The 21,111-nt window shown below is 41.8% G+C and overlaps 1 protein-coding gene across 1 annotated transcript in view; it reads right to left on the reverse strand.

Annotated features, from left to right (window-relative positions):
* MERTK (MER proto-oncogene, tyrosine kinase) overlaps positions 1-21,111 on the reverse strand; it is a 133,270-nt gene that overhangs the window by 65,043 nt on the left and 47,116 nt on the right. The window contains exons 4-5 of the mRNA XM_064371695.1: positions 19,113-19,286; positions 1,750-1,836 (exon numbers count right to left, since the gene is read on the reverse strand). Of these exons, the coding sequence (XP_064227765.1) occupies positions 1,750-1,836; positions 19,113-19,286 (261 nt within the window). The remainder of the gene's footprint in view (positions 1-1,749; positions 1,837-19,112; positions 19,287-21,111) is intronic.

Here is a 21,111-nt window from a genome sequence, read left to right on the forward strand (position 1 = left end):
CAGGCACAACTACATGCCCTGTCTTCAACTACATAAGGTTCTCTCCTCTATAAATGGGGATAGTAACAGCCCCGCTCCATGGAGCTGCAGTGAGGAATAAACACGGTGAGCCATAGATGAGGCCCAGGGAGGCTGTGGTAAGGGTGAAGGTGATAATGGGATGAGAAGGAGAGAAGGAGGAAGGTGTGTTAAGACCATCAAGCGTGCCCTGGGTGCCACATTTAGGAGTTTGGGTTTTGCTAGTAGACACACAGCTTGGGGAGTAGGGAAGAATTAGCATAGCATTTGACTCACTTCCCTCAGCAGATTATTTGTGGAATTGTCCTACAATACCTGCCTTTCCAGACCAAAATTTGACCACATATACCATAGTAATTACACATTAGAAGAAGGGAGACTTGGTTTCTTTGATATAAATTTTACAATAAATGAAAGCCAAAATCAGAAGTTTTGGGAATGATCTAATAGAATAAAATCTTAGCTAAAATTTTGAGTAAAGCATAAAATTGAAGAAGTGCTTTTCATTTTACACATTTTTAAATTTTAAGAAGTTTATACTTTATGAAGATGTCTTTACAAACTCACACCCACTCACAAATTTTTGACATTCCCAACATGTCTTTTGGAAATTGTAATAATGAGATTTGTGATGAAGGAAGGAAGTTATACACTTCCTCCAGTAATAACTTTTAGTTTGCTTATTTTTTTATCCCAGTGAACTTTTAGAATATGCCCTTTCATAGCCTTTGTCCCGCTGATTTGCTGAAACTAAAATTAGCATCTTTTTTGAGTAGAACTTCTTTTGTAATTTTGAATCTCCTTCTGTATGTACTCAACCTTTAATTCATTATTAAAGAAGCTCTGTTTTTTCCTTGCACTGTTTTCCTAAGGATAGATGAAAGGAACATGAGCCCAATAATTACTTCTCAGTATTTAAATTAAGATCAAACAGTAAAACATAAAATTTGTTTGAATTTCTATGATACATTAAGGAGGATGATTTAAGAAGAGATAAAAGCCTACTTGTAGGTTTTCCTTCTCTTTCAAATTTCAAGTTTAATACCTTTGATCACACAAAGGAGGATAAGGTAGATTGGAATGAAATGTCTCCACTAGCCTGGGGGCCTTCAAATGTGTGCCTTTAATTCTGTTATTATAACTTACTGCCAAGCAAGTTCAGCCTAGTGAAATTTTAGCTCAGAGGAAGCAAGAGGAAGAGGGAGTTTACTCCAAAGAAGAGTGATCTGATCCCTGCTTTTCCTCTGTCTCCCTGAGTCAGTCAGTGGCAGAGACTCATGTCAGGCCCCCACTGACCTGGGAAGGACAGGGTCCATTTCCTAGATCATGTCCCAAGCCAGCCTCATCCCCAGGGCTCTTCGAGGGTTAATGAGTAGTTTGGGTGGAAAAGGGAAAAGTGAAAATAAGAACTAATATGATCAAGGGAAAACATTTTAGCTTATTTTCTTCTTGGACTGAGCAGAACTAAAGAGGTGAATGTTTATCAAGGACCTATATGCCAGGAACTTCTGAGTACTTTCACTTGTATTGAATCAATCAGCCTCAACAATAGGTAGATTCTGTCATTATCTCCACTTTTCAGAGGGGAACACTGAAACCAAGAGTTGTCCAAGGTCACAAAGAACATCAGTGAGAAAGCCAGGACCCACACTCTGGCAGCTGGCTGCAAGCTCACACAGCACCCTCCCCAGCTCCCAGAACATGCATGGGGAACCCAGCCTTGATGCTTACCTTTGATATTGATCTGCGCTCCCTTGGACACAGTCAGCCCTTTGTCATTGTGGGCCTCACAACTGAAGACCGCCATCTCTGTCAGGCCTGGAATGGAAGGAGACGCATGACACCAGCAGCAGAGAAACAGACTGCTGTTTACCACAATTCTATGGTTGTCTTAGCATTATTTTATTTCTTGGTTCATTGTTTTTGGTCAATAGTGCAAAGTTAATTTAAAAGGTGTGCCTAGCTATAGAGAAACAAACCTGGGATTGAACCCAAGGCACCAAAAGCAAGGTAGCCATGGGCCCAAAAGGTAGATGTTTTCATTTATTCAGATCCTGAATGGTGAGACATTAAGTAACAAAGCAGGATCATTTAGAATTCTACTGCAAATCTCTGGCCCCAATAGCAAGGAAAGTGGATTCTGAGGCTTACCCCATCCTGCTGCCTAGCCCCCCAGTACATACAGTGCCATACGCTATGCATATTTCAGAATACCAAAAATAGCAAATAAAAGCCACAGTTTAAAATTTTCAGATGATTTGTTGTAATTAATCATTTTTTAATAGTAAAAACTGGTCAATTCACAAGGATGTATTATATAGATGCAAGGGATTATAACTAATCAAAGAGAAGACACTAGTGCTAAATGAAAAATGCTAACATTTCAGAGGTTTGAAGACATCTTTAAAAAACTGATTTATTAATTTCAAATAGAAAGGAAGAGAAGTTACCCAGATCTTGGTTTCTAATGCCATTCTCCAACAAAAGGAACCAGGGCTCCTTGGAGAAATGGCTGATTCTCAGATTGGTGCAGGAAATATATGAGACTGGAGTAAAATATAAAACAAACACAACACGTAACATATACACACATGTACACACAGAAAGACAATAATGGGTTATGTCAAAGAGACAGAGAAGCTAACTCAAAGAGTTCCCAATGGCCAAAGCTGGAACAATTTGAGCAAGAAAATAAAGTAGCTTTGGATTATAACCCAAAGAAGAAAATAAATACCCAGGAGTCTCTACTGATATCAATAAATACTTAGATAAGTTGGATAGAATAGACAAATCTTCTTGCAGAATAATTCCAAATAGTTTATTGGATATTCTGCCCTCAAAGCGCTGCAGCATAACTTCCCACTTTTTAAGCATGGGCTGCACACAGTGACCCCTTCCAACAAGTACGTTATGATAAGAACAAAAAAAAGAAAACTAAGTGGAGAAACCGACAGACTACCTGAGCTGGATGATCAAGTGATACATCATGTTGACAGAACGTACTCTTGATAACAGGTGATGAAAATGTCACTTCACCTCTATGGTTTTCCTCCTCAGAACAACAACAACAACAAAAAACCCAGGCTAATCATGAAAAAACTACCAGTCAAGGCTGGGCGCGGTGGCTCAAGTCTGTAATCCCAGCACTTTGGGAGGCCGAGGTGGGTGGATCACGAGGTCAAGAGATCGAGACCATCCTGGTCAACATGGTGAAACCCCGTCTCTACTAAAAATACAAAAAATTAGCTGGGCATGGTGGTGCGTGCCTGTAATCCCAGCTACTCAGGAGGCTGAGGCAGGAGAATTGCCTGAACCCAGGAGGCGGAGGTTGCGGTGAGCCGAGATCATGCCATTGCACTCCAGCCTGGGTAACAACAGTGAAACTCTGTCTCAAAAAAAAAAAAAAAAAAAAAACTACCAGTCAGTTCCAAATTGTGGGACATTTTACAAAACACCTGACCAGTAAGACCTAAAACCTGTCAAGGTCATTAAAAACAAGGAAAGTTTGAGAAATTGTCACAGCCAAGAGGAGCCTAATGAGACATAGATTACCAAATGCATTATGGTGTCCCGGATGAGATCCTGGGACAGAAAAAGTCAGAAGGTAAAAAGCTAAGGAAATGTGACTGAAGTCCAGACCTTAGTTAATGATGATGTATCTGTATTGGTTCATCAATTGTAGCAAATGTACCACACTAATTCAAGACGCTGATGACAGGGAAAAGTGGGGATGGGGTTTATAGGAATTTGCCATATTATCTCCAATGTTTTTCTATATGTCTAAAACAATCCTAAAATTTGATTTTTTTTTTTTTGAGACTGAGTCTCACTCTGTCCCCCAGGCTGGAGTGCAGTATGCAATCCCAGCTCACTACAACTTCCACCTCCAGGGTTCAAGTGATTCTCCTGCCTCAGCCTCCTGAGTAGCTGGGATTACAGGCATGTACCACCACGCCCAGGTAACTTTGTATTTTTAGTAGTGACAGGTTTCACCATGTTGTCCAGGCCAGTCTTCAACTCCTGACCTCAGGTGATCCACCCGCCTCGGACTCCCAAAGTGCTGGGATTACAGGTATGAGCCACTCCGCCTGGCCTGAATGGTTATTTTTTAAAAATACAACTATACAGTATATATCATTTAGTTGAATCTGAAAACTTCTATATCTGTGGCACACAAAAACATCATCTGGCACACAAAAACATCATCTGGCACACAGTAGTATCTTCATAAAATTGTTGAAAATATGCCACCATTTGCTTCTTAGCAGAAAAACTTATTTTGTTTTCTTCTGTCTACATGTTTAGGAAATTTTCCATCTGATCTTTTTAAACTCAAAGCTTGTCACTAATGGAGTAATAAAAAATTTGAAGAATGAAAGGGAAAAAAACTGCCAAGGGAAGCACAGCAGAGAAAGGCTGTTCCTGGTCGGATGCCTGCGTGGCCACGACTGTGCCAGGGCTATAGCCAAGTGGCCACTACGTGGCAGAGAGCTGTGTCTGGGAGAAGCGGTAGAAAAAATGCATATCTGATCCCTTTTACATCAGTACTTCTCCTGAAAGGTTAAATGTGTGTAAAAAAGAAAATCAGTGCTGGTAATTTTCCATCTAGTAGAAGGTTGTCACCAGTGTCTGCATTTTCCTGACTAGACATGGGTCCCTCAGGGAAAAACAAACCCATGCATCTCTGTCCTATGATTCGGTAGTGACCTTTCATTTCTTCCAAAATAACATTGTATTATACAGAGAATTTGACAGATACTTCACAGGATCTTAATTTTCCAAGACGAGGAATACTATACTCAGACTGGAGGAGAACCCTAAGCTAGATTGCTTAGTTAAATTCTCTTGAAAATTTAAAGTGCTAAGAAACAAAAACTCCTGGTAAAAGCCATCTCTTTTTTTTTTTTGAGACGGAGTTTCGCTCTTGTTACCCAGGCTGGAGTGCAATGGCGCGATCTCGGCTCACCGCAACCTCTGCCTCCTGGGTTCAGGCAATTCTCCTGCCTCAGCCTCCCGAGTAGCTGGGATTACGGGCACACGCCACTATGCCCAGCTAAAAAGCCATCTCTTTTCGTATTTTTGTCACTTCCTCTCAAGTGAGACATGAAATTGCTACTAGTTTGTATAGTGACTTAGAAAATATTTATTGCACTGAGGAAGAATATTTCTCTTACACCCATTACACGCACATCTATAAAAGGATCCCTGTGATACTCTGCCTCGGGGTCTTTATATCTTCTGCTTATATTCCTCCTAGAGAATTTTGAAAAATACATGTGGCCTCTGACACATTTTGAAGTTTGCATCCTTAAAGTTTTTATAATTTAAACAGCTTCAAAGAATGTAATTTGAGGTACATTGAATATCTTGACACCAACACCCATTGAAACAACTCTTCCCCAGCAGCGAGAAGTTTTCCACCATGACCCTTCTACTCCTCCCAATAATTTCATCCTAATGGTACACATTTGAAAGTTTTTGCTTAATCAAATCATGGGAACTTATTGGCAATGAAAATATACCTTGAAATTGCGAAAATATTTTCTTCTGAATTGATTATACTCATTGACAGGTGAGAGAGGTCTTTTTTCTTTAGTAATGCAAGGAAGAGATGAAAGGAAAACAGGAGGTGGAAAGGGAGAACTGGAGTGATATCTGGACTTTGGGCACTATGACAAGCACTGATTCTAAGAAAGAAGATATGTACAGGATGAGGACCAAGACACTGATCGCTCCAAGGATCCGTGCTCTGCTGATCACTGTTTCATGGTGAAGCCTCTGACACTTTGATTTTCATGCCTTGGCATCCCTTTGAACCTTCCAGATCCTAAGCTCCCAAGTGAGATGCCCATTTCACCCACCAGGTTGCATGAACTTGCAAAAACTGGCATATATATATATATATATTTTTTTTTTAGACGGAGTTTCGCTCTTGTTACCCAGGCTGGAGTGCAATGGCGCGATCTCGGCTCACCGCAACCTCCGCCTCCTGGGTTCAGGCAATTCTCCTGCCTCAGCCTCCTGAGTAGCTGGGATTACAGGCACACGCCACCATACCCAGCTAATTTTTTGTATTTTTAGTAAAGATGGGGTTTCACCATGTTGACCAGGATGGCCTCGATCTCTTGACCTTGTGATCCACCCGCCTCGGCCTCCCAAAGTGCTGGGATTACAGGCGTGAGCCACCGCGCCCGGCAAAAACTGGCTTATATTTAGAAAAAATTGGCTTTGGTTCAATCAGAAGATACAGGGAGCTACTTATTAACCTATCTTTTTTACATATTGGAGGAGACATTTGCAGGTTAAAATTAGTGATTTGACTTCAATTATTCTTTTTTTTTTTTTTTTTGAAACAGAGTTTCACTCTTGTTACCCAGGCTGGAGTGCAATGGCGCGATCTCGGCTCACCGCAACCTCCGCTTCCTGGGTTCAGGCAATTCTCCTGCCTCAGCCTCCTGAGTAGCTGGGATTACAGGCACGCGGCACCATGCCCAGCTAATTTTTTTCTATTTTTAGTAGAGATGGGTTTTCACCATGTTGACCAGGATGGTCTCGATCTCTCGACCTTGTGATCCACCTGTCTCGGCCTCCCAAAGTGCTGGGATTATAGGTGTGAGCCAACCCGCCCGGCCGACTTCAATTATTCTTATCTAAACTCTTAGGAAACCCTTGAATACAAACTACAAAATCACATTCTAAACGTGTCATGAGGGGAAGAGCTAGCCCTGTGATAAAACAGGAGGTTTATTTCACTGAGATCCATTAGCAAGTTACAGATCCTGTCATAGGATCCCACAGTAGTAGCACAATTCAGGCCCACTGGTCTTCAGTCCTATTAGGCTTATCAGTGCTGAAAGGAAAACATTATCACAGAACATGACTTCAGGTCAAACAGACAGTCATTTCTCCTGTGTGTTTCTTTTCATAGTGCACACAAGGTCAAAAACATAACCTATAGTAAATGTCCTAGCAGAATACACTCACACCAATTCAGAATTGCCCAGCAGTAGCTAAACAATGTATTAATACAGTTTACAAGGTCTGGTGGTTAGCGCCCATAGGCCAGATAGATGCCAGCAGAGAGAAGAGGAAACTGTTTCAAACCAAAGATAACTTTTCCCAAAACTAGATGGCACTCAGGGCAAAATATAGTCTTCTTTGCTTAATTTTTTCAGCTAAACTTTCATGGCTTCCCAACTAGACACTCATTTATAAGCCTGGATTGACCACAGCAATGAGTGTACACTAGGAAAAGACAGTTCCCTATCACTTGCCAGTTCTCTCTCTGTGGATGAACAATAACCACCAGCCTGGAATAGACCCTGACATTTTATAGCCCCAAACCCTGTGGCTTTCCAGGGAGAAAAGCATCCACTTCCCTATGTCTCCACCCTCCCACCCACTCTGTCCTGAATGGCCCCAGGAAACTGGAGCCTCCATAGTCTCCTGAGCCAACTCCTCTTCTAGTGGGTAGGTCATGCCCCTTACAGCAATTTCTCCTTTTCCCCCAACTCTATTATGATGGTGCACGCCCCTCTTGCTTAGTCCTCTACTGGTTTGAGAAAAGATATTTATAACACAGCTCTGAAAGATATTTTTAAGGAATATTCAGTAACAGGATATTCCCTTGAGGGAGGGACAATCGGAATTGCTGAGGGAGCAACTCTGAAGAGCACAGCTGAGCCAGTTCTTTGAGTTCTGGATTAAGCAATCATGCTAATTAACTAGATAAACAATCCTGTTCCTTCTTTTTCTTTTTTCCCTAGTGTCCATCTTTCTACCAAAGGAAGCAACGAATGCAAGATCATGCTGTGTAGGTAGTTTCTTAACTTGGAACTCTCTATCTGCTCTGCATTCATCCATGTGACAAATATTTACCGAGTATTTACTACAAGCCAGACATTTTTTCCAGAAACTTGGGATATATCCATGAATAAAACAAAGATCCTCTCCCTTATAGAGCTCACATTTTTCAAGGAGGAAACGGGCAATAAATAATAACTTTGATAAATAAGCAAGATGTATGCTCTATTAGAAGGTGATAAGTAATGTGGAGAAATAGAAGATGATCAAAGGGTCAGGACGGGTAGGGAAGCAAGTTGCAATTTTAAATGATGGGCAGAGGGCATCAGAGATGTTTCCTTGAAAAATGGCCTCTGATGAAAGAGTTGGGGTAAGGAAATGGGCCAAGTTGATACTCTTGGGCCTGGGGAGGTTCCAGGCAGAGGGAACATGTGGGAGAGGCCTTTGCCTTTTTCTCTGAGTGGGGTGGAAAACCCAGATCTATCAGGATTGCTCCAGCTGCCATGTGGAGAACAGACCTTAAGAAAGCAGGTCTCTTAATAGCGCCAAATGTTTTTCTGCTATGTAAAATGGGTATTAAAAATGCCTAATTAGCCTGGGCAACATAGTGAGATCCCGTCTCTACAAAAAATTTGAAAAAAGCTGCTCATCCCTGTAGTCCTAGCTACTTGGGATACTGAGGTGGGAGGACTGCTTGAGTGCTGGAGATTGAGGTTACGGTGAGTCGAGATCGCATCACTGCACTTCAGCCTAGGTGACAGAGCAAGACCTTGTCTCTAAACACAACAACAAAACTGGCTAATTATCACAGCTTGCTATGTGATTCAAAGTAATTCTTCACAGAAAGTACTGAGGGCATTATGAACTAATTCGCATAAATTCCAGTTATTATTACTGTTTCTGTTATTACAAGGATATTATAATCATATCCAACTAACTAAAATAAAAGCTAGCTTAGCTGTTTCCTAGATGTGGATTTTAAATATAAAATAAGTATTTTTCAAAAAAGAAAAGCCAGAAAGATCAACACAAGCCTGCCACTGTTTAAAGAAAGGCAGATCAAAATTGACAGTGAGTTAGTAACTACTGCATGTAAAAATAACAACAGAAAAAAATTATAATAGGTAGCATTTCAATCATTCCTATAGGCAATCCTTGTGCCAAGAGCTTTACATTCATTATTTTACTGAAACCTCATCAATATTTTATGTAGTAGACACTGCTATTATCCTCATTTTATAAACAGAAGTAGAATAACTTGCCCAGGGATACACGACAGCAAAGTGGCATCAGTCTACATGCCAAAGCTGGAGCTTTTACCCGCTAACTTGTAAAGCACTCCAGGCTAGGTGTGGTGGCTCATGCCTGTAATCCCAGCACTTTGGGAGGCCAAGGTGGGCAGATCACGAGGTCAGGAGTTCGAGACCAGCCTGGCCAACACAGTGAAATCCTGTCTCTACTAAAAATACAAAAATTAGCCAGGTGTGATGGTGGGTGCCTGCAGTCCCAGCTACTCAGGAGGGTGAGGCAGGAGAATTGCTTGAACCCAGGAGGCGGAGGTTGTAGTGAGCCAAGATTGTGCCACTGCACTCTAGCCTAGGCGACAGAGCAAGACTCCATCTCAAAAAAAAAAAAAAAAAGCACTCCACCAATGAACACCATGAAACTAAAGCTCTTTGTAGTTCTGCTCTTTATTTTGAGATTTGGTTTTGCCCATGACAAAATACTTTAAAAAAGAAGGAAACTTTTTATTTTGAAATAACTTTAGACTTATAAGAAGTTGCAAAAATAGCAGAGTTACTGTGCACCCTCCACCCAGCTTTTCCCCATGATAAGATCTTACATAACCGTTGGGATACTGATAAAAACCAGGAAAGTGACTTTGGTACAATATTATTAACTAAAATACAGACCTTGTTAAGATTTTACCAGTTTCTGCTTTGTTTTATTTTGGGGAGGGAGACTGAGTGTATAGGTTTATGAAATTTTATGACAGGTACGGATTTGTGGCCACAAAACTTTCTCATCGCCAAAAAGAAGTTCTCTCATTCTACCTCTTATAGAAACATCCTATCCCCAAACCTAACCCCTGAAATTGTTCTGATATGTTCTCCATTACCAAAATTTTGTCCTCTCGAGAATGTTATCTAAATGGAATTGTACAGTATGTAACCTTTGAGATTGGCTTTGTTCACTCAGAATAATATTCTTTGGACAAAGTACTTCTCTGCTCATGTTCCTTGAAGAAAGCTCATACAACACAGAGGAAAAATAAAAACTTGTATCAAGAGGGAAAAGGCACACCACCTTCCTGTTCATAAACAATGCTTTCTAAAAGCAGCCCAAACAATTGGCTACTTAAACCACTTCTCTACTTAACATTCCCTCAGTAGAAGGGGTAGGCAAAGTTTATTTGGGGGTCAATTTCAGATAGCATGGTGTCTCCCTGCGAACACTCACTGCTTTATTTACATCAGCATGTGAGCTCGGCACAAGGGCCCCAGAAGCCGACCTCAGCACCTAGTTCCTTATACATGAATTACTGGGAGGGACTCAGTTATCAAACTAAAGCTTCCTCAAAATTAAAAATAGATTTAACTAAAAATAAGTTTTTACATAGTTCTTTTGTAATGTTACAAAATGCAGACACATGGGAACAATCAGCAACAAGCTGACTTGAGAGTAACTCCTGTGAGCCCAGCACAATCCTCAGAGCCTGGGCCCCACACCCTTCCTCCTTGGACTTATTTTAGTCTTTGTGTCTGCAGAATGGACATTAAAGATCCTGTTCTAAAATTTTGCAGGACCAGATGGAGATGTAAATGAGAAAAGAGATAAGAGTTTAAATGTAAAATAATTTTATAAATACAAGTTACTTCATTATCATGATGTGCCTTTGTCCCAGTGGAAAGACCTAAAACTCGGGGACGATCTGTAACTCATTTGTTTATTCATTAGTTCATTCGTTAATTCACATAGTTCTTATGTGCCAGGTGCTATGCTGGGTGACGGGGCTAACCTAATTAATAAATCATACATAATAATCACCTGGTTAAGACTGGCCATGGTGGCTCACACCTGTAATCCCAGCACTTTGGGAGGCCAAGGTGGGCGGATCACTTGAGGTCAGGAGTTCGAGACCAGCCTGGCCAACATGGTGAAACCCCATCTTAAAAAAAAAAAAATTACCTGGTTAGTAAGCCTTCTTGAAGGCCTGACAAATAAACAGATGGTTTGTGCTTCAATGCAATGGGGAGGTATAGGAGTTGGGGATGAGGCCTTGTGAATACACAGACACAGGGGTGACCAGGAAGGTTTTCAGAGGACAGCCGTGATTGGTGTGTCAGGTGAACAGGGGTCTTCCAGACAATGGAAAGGCAGCTTGGCAAGAAAGCACAGTGCACTCATGGGCCTGTGAGAAGCTCATCAGGCCTCACAAGCAGGTTCCTTTGCAGGTGAGGCAGGCAGAGACCCTGGGAAGGTTAGGCGGAAGTCCCAACAGGTCTCAGACTTCAGGGTAAAATGGTAGATTTTAACCTGCACGTAGTGAGGAGTTATGCCAAGAACAAGAAGCTCTGTATTTTAGGAGAAACCCTTTACTCACCAGGTGGAGACTCACTCACTAAGGTGGTGGAGTAGGGGGATGAAAACATGAAAGCTGGGACCGTAATTAAGAGGTGACAGCAACAGTCCTGACGATGAACCAGAAAAGCTTGAATTAAGGCCATGGTAGCAGAAGTGCAGAGGAAGAAATGAGCACAACTGACATTTGAAAACAACATACAGGGCCGTGCATGGTGGCTCACACTTGGGAGTCCCAGCACTTTGCGAGGCTGAGGCGGGTGGATCACCTGAGGTCAGGAGTTCAAGACTAGCCTGGCCAACATAGTAAAATCCCATCTCTACAAATATACAAAAATGAGGCGGGCATGATGGTGAGTGCCTATAATCCCAGCTGGTGGGAGAATCACTTGAACTCAGGAGGTGGAGGTTTCAGTGAGCCGAGATAGCGCCACTACACTTGAGCATAGGCGACAAAGCAAAACTCCATCTCAAAAAAAAAAAAAAAGAGAGAGAGAGAGAACAATGTACAGATATTGGTGATGACTGTTGGATGGGCAAGAGAGAAGAACCTGGGAAAGTTTCAGGTTTCTGGCTTAAATATATGATTACACCTCCAGGCCTTCACTTCACACTATAGCACTAGCTAGACCATCTTTGCTATCAAACAGGCATTTAATAAATACTGTCACTAAGAAAAATAAAGCCAGCAGCCCCACTTTCCAAACTCTTCACAAATAGGAAATCTGCCTGAGCAGTGCAGTATACGGCATATTCATTTAGAAAGTAGAATTTCAACTCAGCAGTTTAAGTAAGAGTTCTTCATTTACAGACACATTTGTCACTACTCTGAAAACTTTAGAAAAGCTGGTGAAATGTTAGTGAGGATTTCCATGATCATGGTTTGGTTTTTGGTACCCTATGGTCCCTGATGGAGAGTGAATTAATCATGCACTCCCAGATCCAGAAGCACCTTCTGGTGAATGCTGCAGCAGGTGCTCTCTTACAGGTCATTTCTACAACTACCACATGCAAGGCACTGAACCAGACCCCTGAAGATGTGGCCAAGGAAAGCCTCCGTTCCTGCCTTCAGCAGGCCCCTTGGTCTCATGGAAACAGGAGGGGGTGTAAATCAGATATTCTGACAGATGAGAGTATTTGCCATCAGACTGGCAAAAACTCAAGACTTAATACTATGTGTATGAGATATAGGGTACATATTACCATATTCTACTAAAAAGATTGCCAACTGGCAAGTCTTTTTTGGAGGGAGATTAGAATATCAAAATTTACAATATATTCACTTTTCCCTTCTGTTCCCCTTTTAGATATCCCTCCTGAAGAAATACAGATGGTGCTCACTTTGGCAGCACATACACTAAAAGTGGAACAATAAAAGAGATTAGTGTGGAGCCATTGACTGGATGGCATGTGGTACTGTGGATTCCATGAGTGTGTATGGTGGGAAAGCCAATACACTTGGTACCACCACCCTATGCACTGGTCAGCTGGACAAACTTCAACAGTTAACTATGCTGGATAGACTTTAGAGTTACAGAAGTCCAAAATAAACATTTTTGGACCCAATGTTTTGGCTCATTGGTTGAATCAGTGCATGTAAGAATTTGATGAGATGCAAATGAACAAATAGTTCTTGTTCCTGTGACCAACAGGCTGTATGCTACAGTTCTATTCTAACTATTCAGATTGTTAAGGATTGTGGTAACACCCCATCTGGGCACTGAGGAAGAGAGCTAAGCAGACCCCTGGCACAATTAATGCCTGAAGAATATCTTACCACTCATTTATTTCCTTTTATAAATAATCTTTCTACATAATTATATATTTGTTTATAGTCAGAGGAATGTCTAGAGCAGGCCCGGTAGAGAGCATGAATTTAGGAAAAAACAGCTATACATATATAATCATATCTTGTTTATAGTTGGAGGAATGTCTAGAGCAGACATGACACAGAGCATGAATTAGGGAAAAACAGATATACCAGGACAAGAATCAATGGCCCAGGCAGTAGTGCCCCTGCCTGAAAGGGCATGTGCTACATGGCAGGCCAGCCCAGGTGGCAGCATTCAGTATTGTAAAGATACCTGCTGTATGGCAGGCTTGGAGCAAGAGTCACCCCTCCTATAAAGGAGTTGCAGTATCTTGCATCCAGTTCCTGTGGAAAGCTGGCCTCTGGAAGGCAATCCCGTGAGCATCTGAGGGTTTAAAACCCCTCGGTATAATTGCACCTTGGTGGTCATGAACACTGTCAGTTCTGTTGCTATGTACTGACTCAAAGCATCCTCCTGTAGAAATCACTGGAAGCTGCCAGCAGGTGTCTGTATACCCTGTCAGCTCTTTAGCTGCTGTGCTGACTCAAAGCATCCTCCTATAAGATTCTTTATAAGTAGCCTGCCCCTAGATAAGAGATGTTGCACACTGCACACTCTTCACTGCACACAGCCCACCTCTTTGCCTCAGTGACCTAATGGGGGTGGGCCCCTTGCTGCACATGGTCCACCTCCTTGCCTCGGTGACCTAATGGGGGTGGATGCTTTGCTTATTGCACACGTGATTGTCTTGACCTTGTCACTGTCCTTAAGATGACCTCACTCACTACCCTTCCCCCTGTCTTGCACCCAGTAAATGCAGACGCTCCTGGACGTTGGGGTGTCGCCTGTCTCCATTTGTAAGTGGAGTGGCCCCTGAGCCTAGCTGTCTTTTTCAGTCCTTTGATGTCTTGTCTCTCTATTTCTCGGATCCAGCACCTCAGCACAGCAATAGGGGACACCCCATGACCCTGTAGGGCTTGACCCTACAAGGATGATTGGATTGGGCTGTCTTGCTATCTGAGTTTGTGTCCTAAACTTTTCAGATCATCACGTAATTCTAATAACTCTCTTAAAGGGTACTGATAGGCCAGGTGCAGTGGCTCACGCCTGTAATCCTAGCACTTTGGGAGGCCGAGGTGGGTGGATCACCTGAAGTCAGGAGTTCAAGATCAGCCTGGCCATCATGGTGAAACGCCATCTTAAAAAAAAATAAAAAATAAAAAAATAAAGGGTACTGATGATTTGAACACTGTCAGATTTATTCTAGCTAAACCTAGTAGTCCACCTTGAGAATTTTCATATAATGCCCTGAAAAAAAAATGTGGGCCCAAATCTTCTCTACCAAAGAAAAAAAAAAAAACGTTCAAAATTTAAAAAGTAAAATTAAATTGTAAAGAACTTGAAATGCAAAATAGGTTCCAGTTATAAGGGTGTAACTGGACTTTTAAAAATAAGTCATATCTCCAAGCCAAGACAAACTACAGCCTTAGGTATTAAAATAATTTGCAGCTCTTACTGCAAAAACACAGTTCTAATTTTTAAGAAAACATACAGAAAGTTCTAGACAAACAGAGATGGACAGATTTTGTCCCTATTTTTATAAAACATACAAAACATATTTTCTATTTACTAATAGTAAACAATTGGGAAATAAAATCAAATATGCTATTTATTAGTACATAAATACTAAATGCATTCTGATTGGCTGTACACTGTTGGTGAAAATGTAAATTGGCACAGCTATTAAGAAAAACAGTATGGAGGTGCCTCAGAAAATTAAAAATAGAACTACTATATGATTCATCAGTCCCCATACTGGGTATATACCCAAAGGAAATGATATGAGGATCTCAAAGATGTATCTGCGCTTCCATGTTCATTGAAGCATTATTCACAGTGGCTTAGACATGGAAACAAGGTAAGTGTCCATAAACAGAATGGATTTAAAAATTATGGGAATATTATTCAGCCTGTACAAAAAAAGAAAATCCTGCCATTTATGCGACAACATGGATGAAAATGGAAGACATTATGCTAACTGAATAAACCAGGCAAAGAAGAAAAATTACTGCATGGTCTCACTTACATGTCCAATCTAAAAAAGTTAAACTCACAGAAACAAAAAGTAGAACTGTGGTTAAAAAGGGTGGGTGGAGGAGGGTGAGGGTGAGGATTGGGGAGATGTTGGTCAAAAGGTAGAAAGTTTTAGTTTGTAGGATGAATAAGTTCTAGAGATCTAATGTACAGCAGAGTTAACAATAGTGCACAGTATACTGGAAATTTGCTAAGAGGGTAGATCTTAAGTGTTCTCCTACACTCCCTCCCCACCACCCCCGACAACATAACTATGCGAAAACAGAGCTATATTAATTAGCTTGGCTGTAATAATCAGTTCACTATATATATCAAAACATTACATTGTATACCTTAAATACATATAATTCCAATTTTAAAAGAAAAAAATTCAATTTAACAAATGACTTGTAAAATCCGTACCTCAAAAACTACAAAAATTGCTGAAAGAAATTAAAGAAAACCTAAATAAATGAAGGGATATAATATGTTCATCAATTGGAAGGCTCAATATTGTCAAGATGTCATCTTCTTCTAAACTTATCTATAAATACAATAAAATTGCAAACAATCACAGCAGGCTTTTTTGTGTAAACATTGTCAAGTGGATTCTAGGATTTATATAGAAATGGGCAAAAGACCTGAAGTGACACTTTATCAAAAAAGAGACATGACTGATTAATAAGCACATGAAAAGACACTAAAATCTTTTCTAAGTCTTGTATAAAATTAGGCATCAGGGAAATGAAATGCAAACTAAAATCACAATAATCCACTAAATTTCAAATCCACTAGAATGTCTACACTTAAGAAGACTGACCAAATCAAATGTTTGCAAAGATATGGATGGAGCAACTGGAACTCTCTCATCCACTGTTGCTGGGAATGAAACATAGTATACTCACTTTGGAAAACCGTTTGGTGTTTCTTTAAAAGTTAAGCATATGAAGCAGCAATTCCTCTCCTAGGCATTTATCCAAGACAAAATAAAAACATTTGTCCTCCAAAAGACTTGCACTCAAATATTCATAGCTGCTTTATTCATAATAGCCAACTGCCACAAATATCCAAAATGTTCACCAAACAAATGGATAAAACAAATTAACACATTAATATAACAGAGTACTATATCGGCAATAAAAAATGTACTGGCTGGGCATGGCGGCTCACACCTGTAATCCCAGCACTTTGGGAGGTGAAGGTGGTTGGATCATTTGAGGTTAGGAATTAGAGACCTGCCTGACCAACATGGTGAAACCCAGTCTCTACTAAAATACAAAAATTAGCTGGGCATGGTGGCAGGTACCTGTAGTCTTGGCTACTTGGAAGGCTGAGGCAGGAGAATCGTGTGAACCTGGGAGGTGGAGGTTGCAGTGAGCTGAGATCACGCCACTGCACTCCGGCCTGGGTGACAGAGCATGACTCCCTCACAAAAAATAAAAAATAAAAATAAAAATGATGTACTACCGACAAATAAAACATCATGGCTGAATCTCAAAGATACTATGCTGAGTGGAAGAAGCCATGAAAGTACATATGACATAAAAAAGTACATACTTTATATTCCATTTTTTGAAGTTCAAGAACAGGCAAAATTAATCTGTGATGATAGACATCAGAACAGAATTGCCTATGGGAGATGGTGACTCAATGGAAGGGATCATGAGGGACTTTTTGAAGTGATGGCAATATTCTATATCTTGATTGAGGTGGTAGCTCAATTTTCTACACTTAGGAAAATTCATTGAGTTGTACAACTAAATTCTATGCATTTAATCGTATGTCAGTTTTACCTCAATGAAAAGAAGTCTTTTGTTATGGGATTTCAGTGTAATCATCCTTGAATTTGAACTAAGAAGTTACTTACTAATTCCCTAGAAAAACTCAAATAAAACTCAGATGAAGGAAAGAAAACCATAACATTCCTCCTGAAGTCATGGGTTAGAAAAGTGATTCAGAGTTAATAGCTAGGGGCTGGCATTCACTTACTGATCCATCCTAGGCATAAATAATTACTGAGTACTACTAGAGTCAGGCTCCACTCCAGTCACTGGCTGTGCAGAGATGAATGGGAAAGAGAAAGCCCTTGTCCTTACTGAACATACATTCTCTAAGAAGCTGGACAAGGAGACCAAACCAATACACTGGGTAATTAAGGACAGTGACAAGCACAACGGAGGAGTACACAGGAATATGGGATTGGGAGGAATATGGGATTGGGAGTACACAGGAATATGGGATTGGGAGTGATCAGGGATGCCCTCCCTGAAGAAGTGATGTTTGAGTTGGGTCATGGAACAAAGGGCAGATAGAAGAACACCTCAAGCAGATAAGAGACAGTGAAAAGGTCATGAGACAGGAAAGAACAGGATGTGCCTGGAGAAGTGAAAGACAATCAATGTGACTTGTACCTAATGAGCAGGGAGGAGAGCATGGGATGGAGCTGGGCTGAATAGATGGGTAGGAGTTGGAACACGTAGCCCCTAGGGCAAGAGCAGGAAGGACTGGTTGACAATCTAAGACAACGGGGAGCTACTGCTGGTTTTCAGCCGGCAGGTGATGTCATCTGCTGCTAAGGAGGGTGGATGGGAGTGAGGACAAGGCTGGGAGCAAAAAAACCCAGTTAGGAAGTTACTGCAGAGGTGATGGCAAGAGCTGGCAGTGATGTGGACCAGGGTGCTGGTAGCAGGAATGGAGAAAAGACAGATTTCAGATGTATTGTAGGAGCAGAACTGACAGAACTGCCAATGCCAACATGAAAAACGAGAAAAAGGAAGGGTGGGAAAATGGTGCTATCATTCACTAAGATGGGGAATTCTGAAGTGGAACAAGTCTGGGTGGAAATTAAGAGTTTCATTCTGAGATGCCTATGTACCCAGTAAGTGACAATGCCAAAGAGATGGCTGGATACATGAGCCTGCAGTCTGGGCTGGAGATGTAAAGTTCAAGGTCATTTCTTATGTATAGTGTTAAAGCCAGGGGCCCAGAGAAATTCTCCTAAAAGGAAGCATCTCAGAGTAAAAGAAGGGGGACCAGGATTGAGCCCTGCCATTCAAAACTCTAGTCAATGACAAACAAGGAGCAATGAATTGATGTCATTCAATGAAATGGAAGCCAAGACAGTGTTTCCAAAAGTCCGTGCTATGTCCTGAAGGCCTAGAACAGCCTCAGGCATACTGCAGTCACTGAGAATGGAAAGAGGGAGGGAGTGTGGTAACCTTGCCTGTTGCTGAAAGATGCAGTCAGAGGAGCCACAGAAGAGCCCACTGACTTCAGTGCATGGGAAACGTCAATGGTACTGACAAGAGCATTATCAGTGATGTGTGGGACTAAAGCTGGGTGCTTTCATTTGGATGGAAATCAAGATGACCATGGAATATGCATTCAGCCACAATCCCACAAGGACTCATACTTCCTGCAATAGCTCCCCATGACCAATCACTCTCTTGGTGTCAAACCCACTGAGTATTGATGTCAATGATTCCATAAACACAAGACCTGCCAGGCCAGCAAGGCCACAGGTGCAACAGGAGATGTGAGCAGGGCTCCTGCTCCCTGGGCTCGGGGATTCTGGCCAGTTCAATAACTTAACCCTATATAGCCTCAGAGGGCCCTCACCTATTTCCCTGCTTTGGCCTGTGAATTCTCACACCTGTGATTCCCGCCTGCCTTCCCCTCTTACCTGGTCCCATAATCTTGCTGCCACACCTGCATTTTCATCTGTCTCCACTGCCTGCTAGTGGTGCACAGCAAGGGTCACCGAACTTTTGATCCCTTTCACTATTAGAGGATAAATCAATAAATAAGCCCACTGCTCGAACTTACCGGGAACAGTTAGCACAGAGGGGGATTTTTCAGGCTGCTTGTTAACATGGCTGCTGTTCTGAATCCAGAAAATGCTGATGGGCTCAGGTGGGCCCACAGCCTGACAGGTGAGGTTGAAGGCTGTGTTTCTGGTGACATTCATGCTCTCAGGCTGCTTAGTAAAGTGAGGAAGTCCTGCAGAGAAAGTGTTACATGAAAGAATGTTTCAGATCTGAAAGCAGAGACAGAGCCCAAAAGGGAATGGAAACTGGACTAGAACTTGGCAACAGATTTATTTATTTATTTATTTATTTATTTTCTGAGATGGAGTCTCGCTCTGTCACCCAGGCTGGAATGCAGTGGGCTGATGTCGGCTCACTGCAACCTCCATCTCCTAGGTTCAAGCAATTCCCCTAACTTAGCCTCCCGAGTAGCTGGGATTACAGATATGCGCCACTACCTCTGGCTAATTTTTGTATATTTAGTAGAGATGGGTTTTCACCATGTTGGCCAGGCTGGCCTCAAACTCCCTCAAGTGATCCATTTGCCTTTGCCTCCCAAAGTACTGGGATTATAGGTGTGAGCCACTGCACCCAGCCTTGGCAACAGATTTCTTTATCTACCACCTCAGTCAGGTCTGTATTCATCAGTTTTCACCTCCTTAAATTGAATAAGAAAGAGCACAGAGGCTAATTCCTGCCAGTCTACCTTAAGCCAGCTTTCTAGGATACTTTGCCAAAGGGGCCTGTTCAGAACTGGTTTTACCAGAAGGCAGGCCACAGGCAGTTCTTAAATCAGGTGTTGCTCAAACTCCTGGGACTGACTGGTTGGCAGGTTTTCAGTATTTCTTACCAAAATAAACAGAGTAAAACAGAACGATGTAATAGATCTGTCCATGGTATGAAGACACTCTATTGTGTGTGTGACTTTCAGATGAGTCACAATGAATTTTAAAATCTACAGCCTTGTATAAGGCTGAGTGCTTTCCAAAGCAGATTCTCATGAAAACAGTATACACATAATTGCAGTTGCAATTCTAAGATCTACTATAATTTCCAAAATGAAGGCCCCAAGGAAGCTCAGAGAAAGCCAGTCAGTACTTATTTGGGGCAGGTGTCAAAAATAGAACAAGTCCAGCTAATTGTGCTCTTTTGGGGATTGGGAACTCACATATCTGGACCCAGCAGGAATGATGTGGCAGTTATGTAAAATAAAATTATTTTGTCCTGTTTCAAGGATTTTTGAAACTATTTGGACTTAACATGTTCCTGCTCTGGGCATTTTTCTGGGATTCTGACAAATAAAATTTCCTTTAAACATTTTTTCCCCAGATTAGCTGCAAATGTAGGAAACCCCCTCTCTGGCTGATGTTGACGTAACCCTGAGAAAGAGCTGTCCAGCCTGGGATGGGCCTAGAGCAAAGGTCCTGAAGAGACTCCTCTGAGAGAGTCTCTTCCCTGCTCTGTCTTCCCCACTCACTCCTCCTCTTTCCTTCCATCCGTGCTCCCTGAGGCTTCCCTCCACATTGGTGGGCATCAAGTTGAGGTTCACAAAAGAATGGGTAGCACAGCAGCCTTTTAGTGGGAGATGTTTCTGATTAAAAAGCTAATATGATCTAATGGTTCTACTAAGAGGGGCACCTCAGAGAGGAGGGGTACCTCAGAGAGCAGGGACACAAGCACCCCGGAAAGCAGTGAGGATGACCACTGGGGGTGATAATAAAGATGCTTCCTCCTTGCAGCCCTCCCATTGCAGAATTAGGCATGCAAACCCCCAGACTCAGGGCACCAAACCCAGGACCTGGGCTCACCTGTACATCAGCTCACATTGCCCATTAGAGTTCAAGTTCCTTGAGGGCAGAGATTGCCTTTTCCTAGTCTGATTTCTCTCTCCTCACCCCCACAGACCTTATATGATGTCATGGAATTTCTCTGAACCATGCACCTGACACATACCAGTGCCCAAAGGAAGTCTTGGGCTGAGCTGTTGAGCCAGTCCAGGAAAACCACTCACCCTCCAG

Source organism: Aotus nancymaae, unplaced genomic scaffold (genome assembly GCF_030222135.1).
Source record: "Aotus nancymaae isolate 86718 unplaced genomic scaffold, 86718_ANA_hifiasm-v0.15.2.pri h1tg000155l, whole genome shotgun sequence".
NCBI lineage: Eukaryota > Metazoa > Chordata > Mammalia > Primates > Aotidae > Aotus > Aotus nancymaae.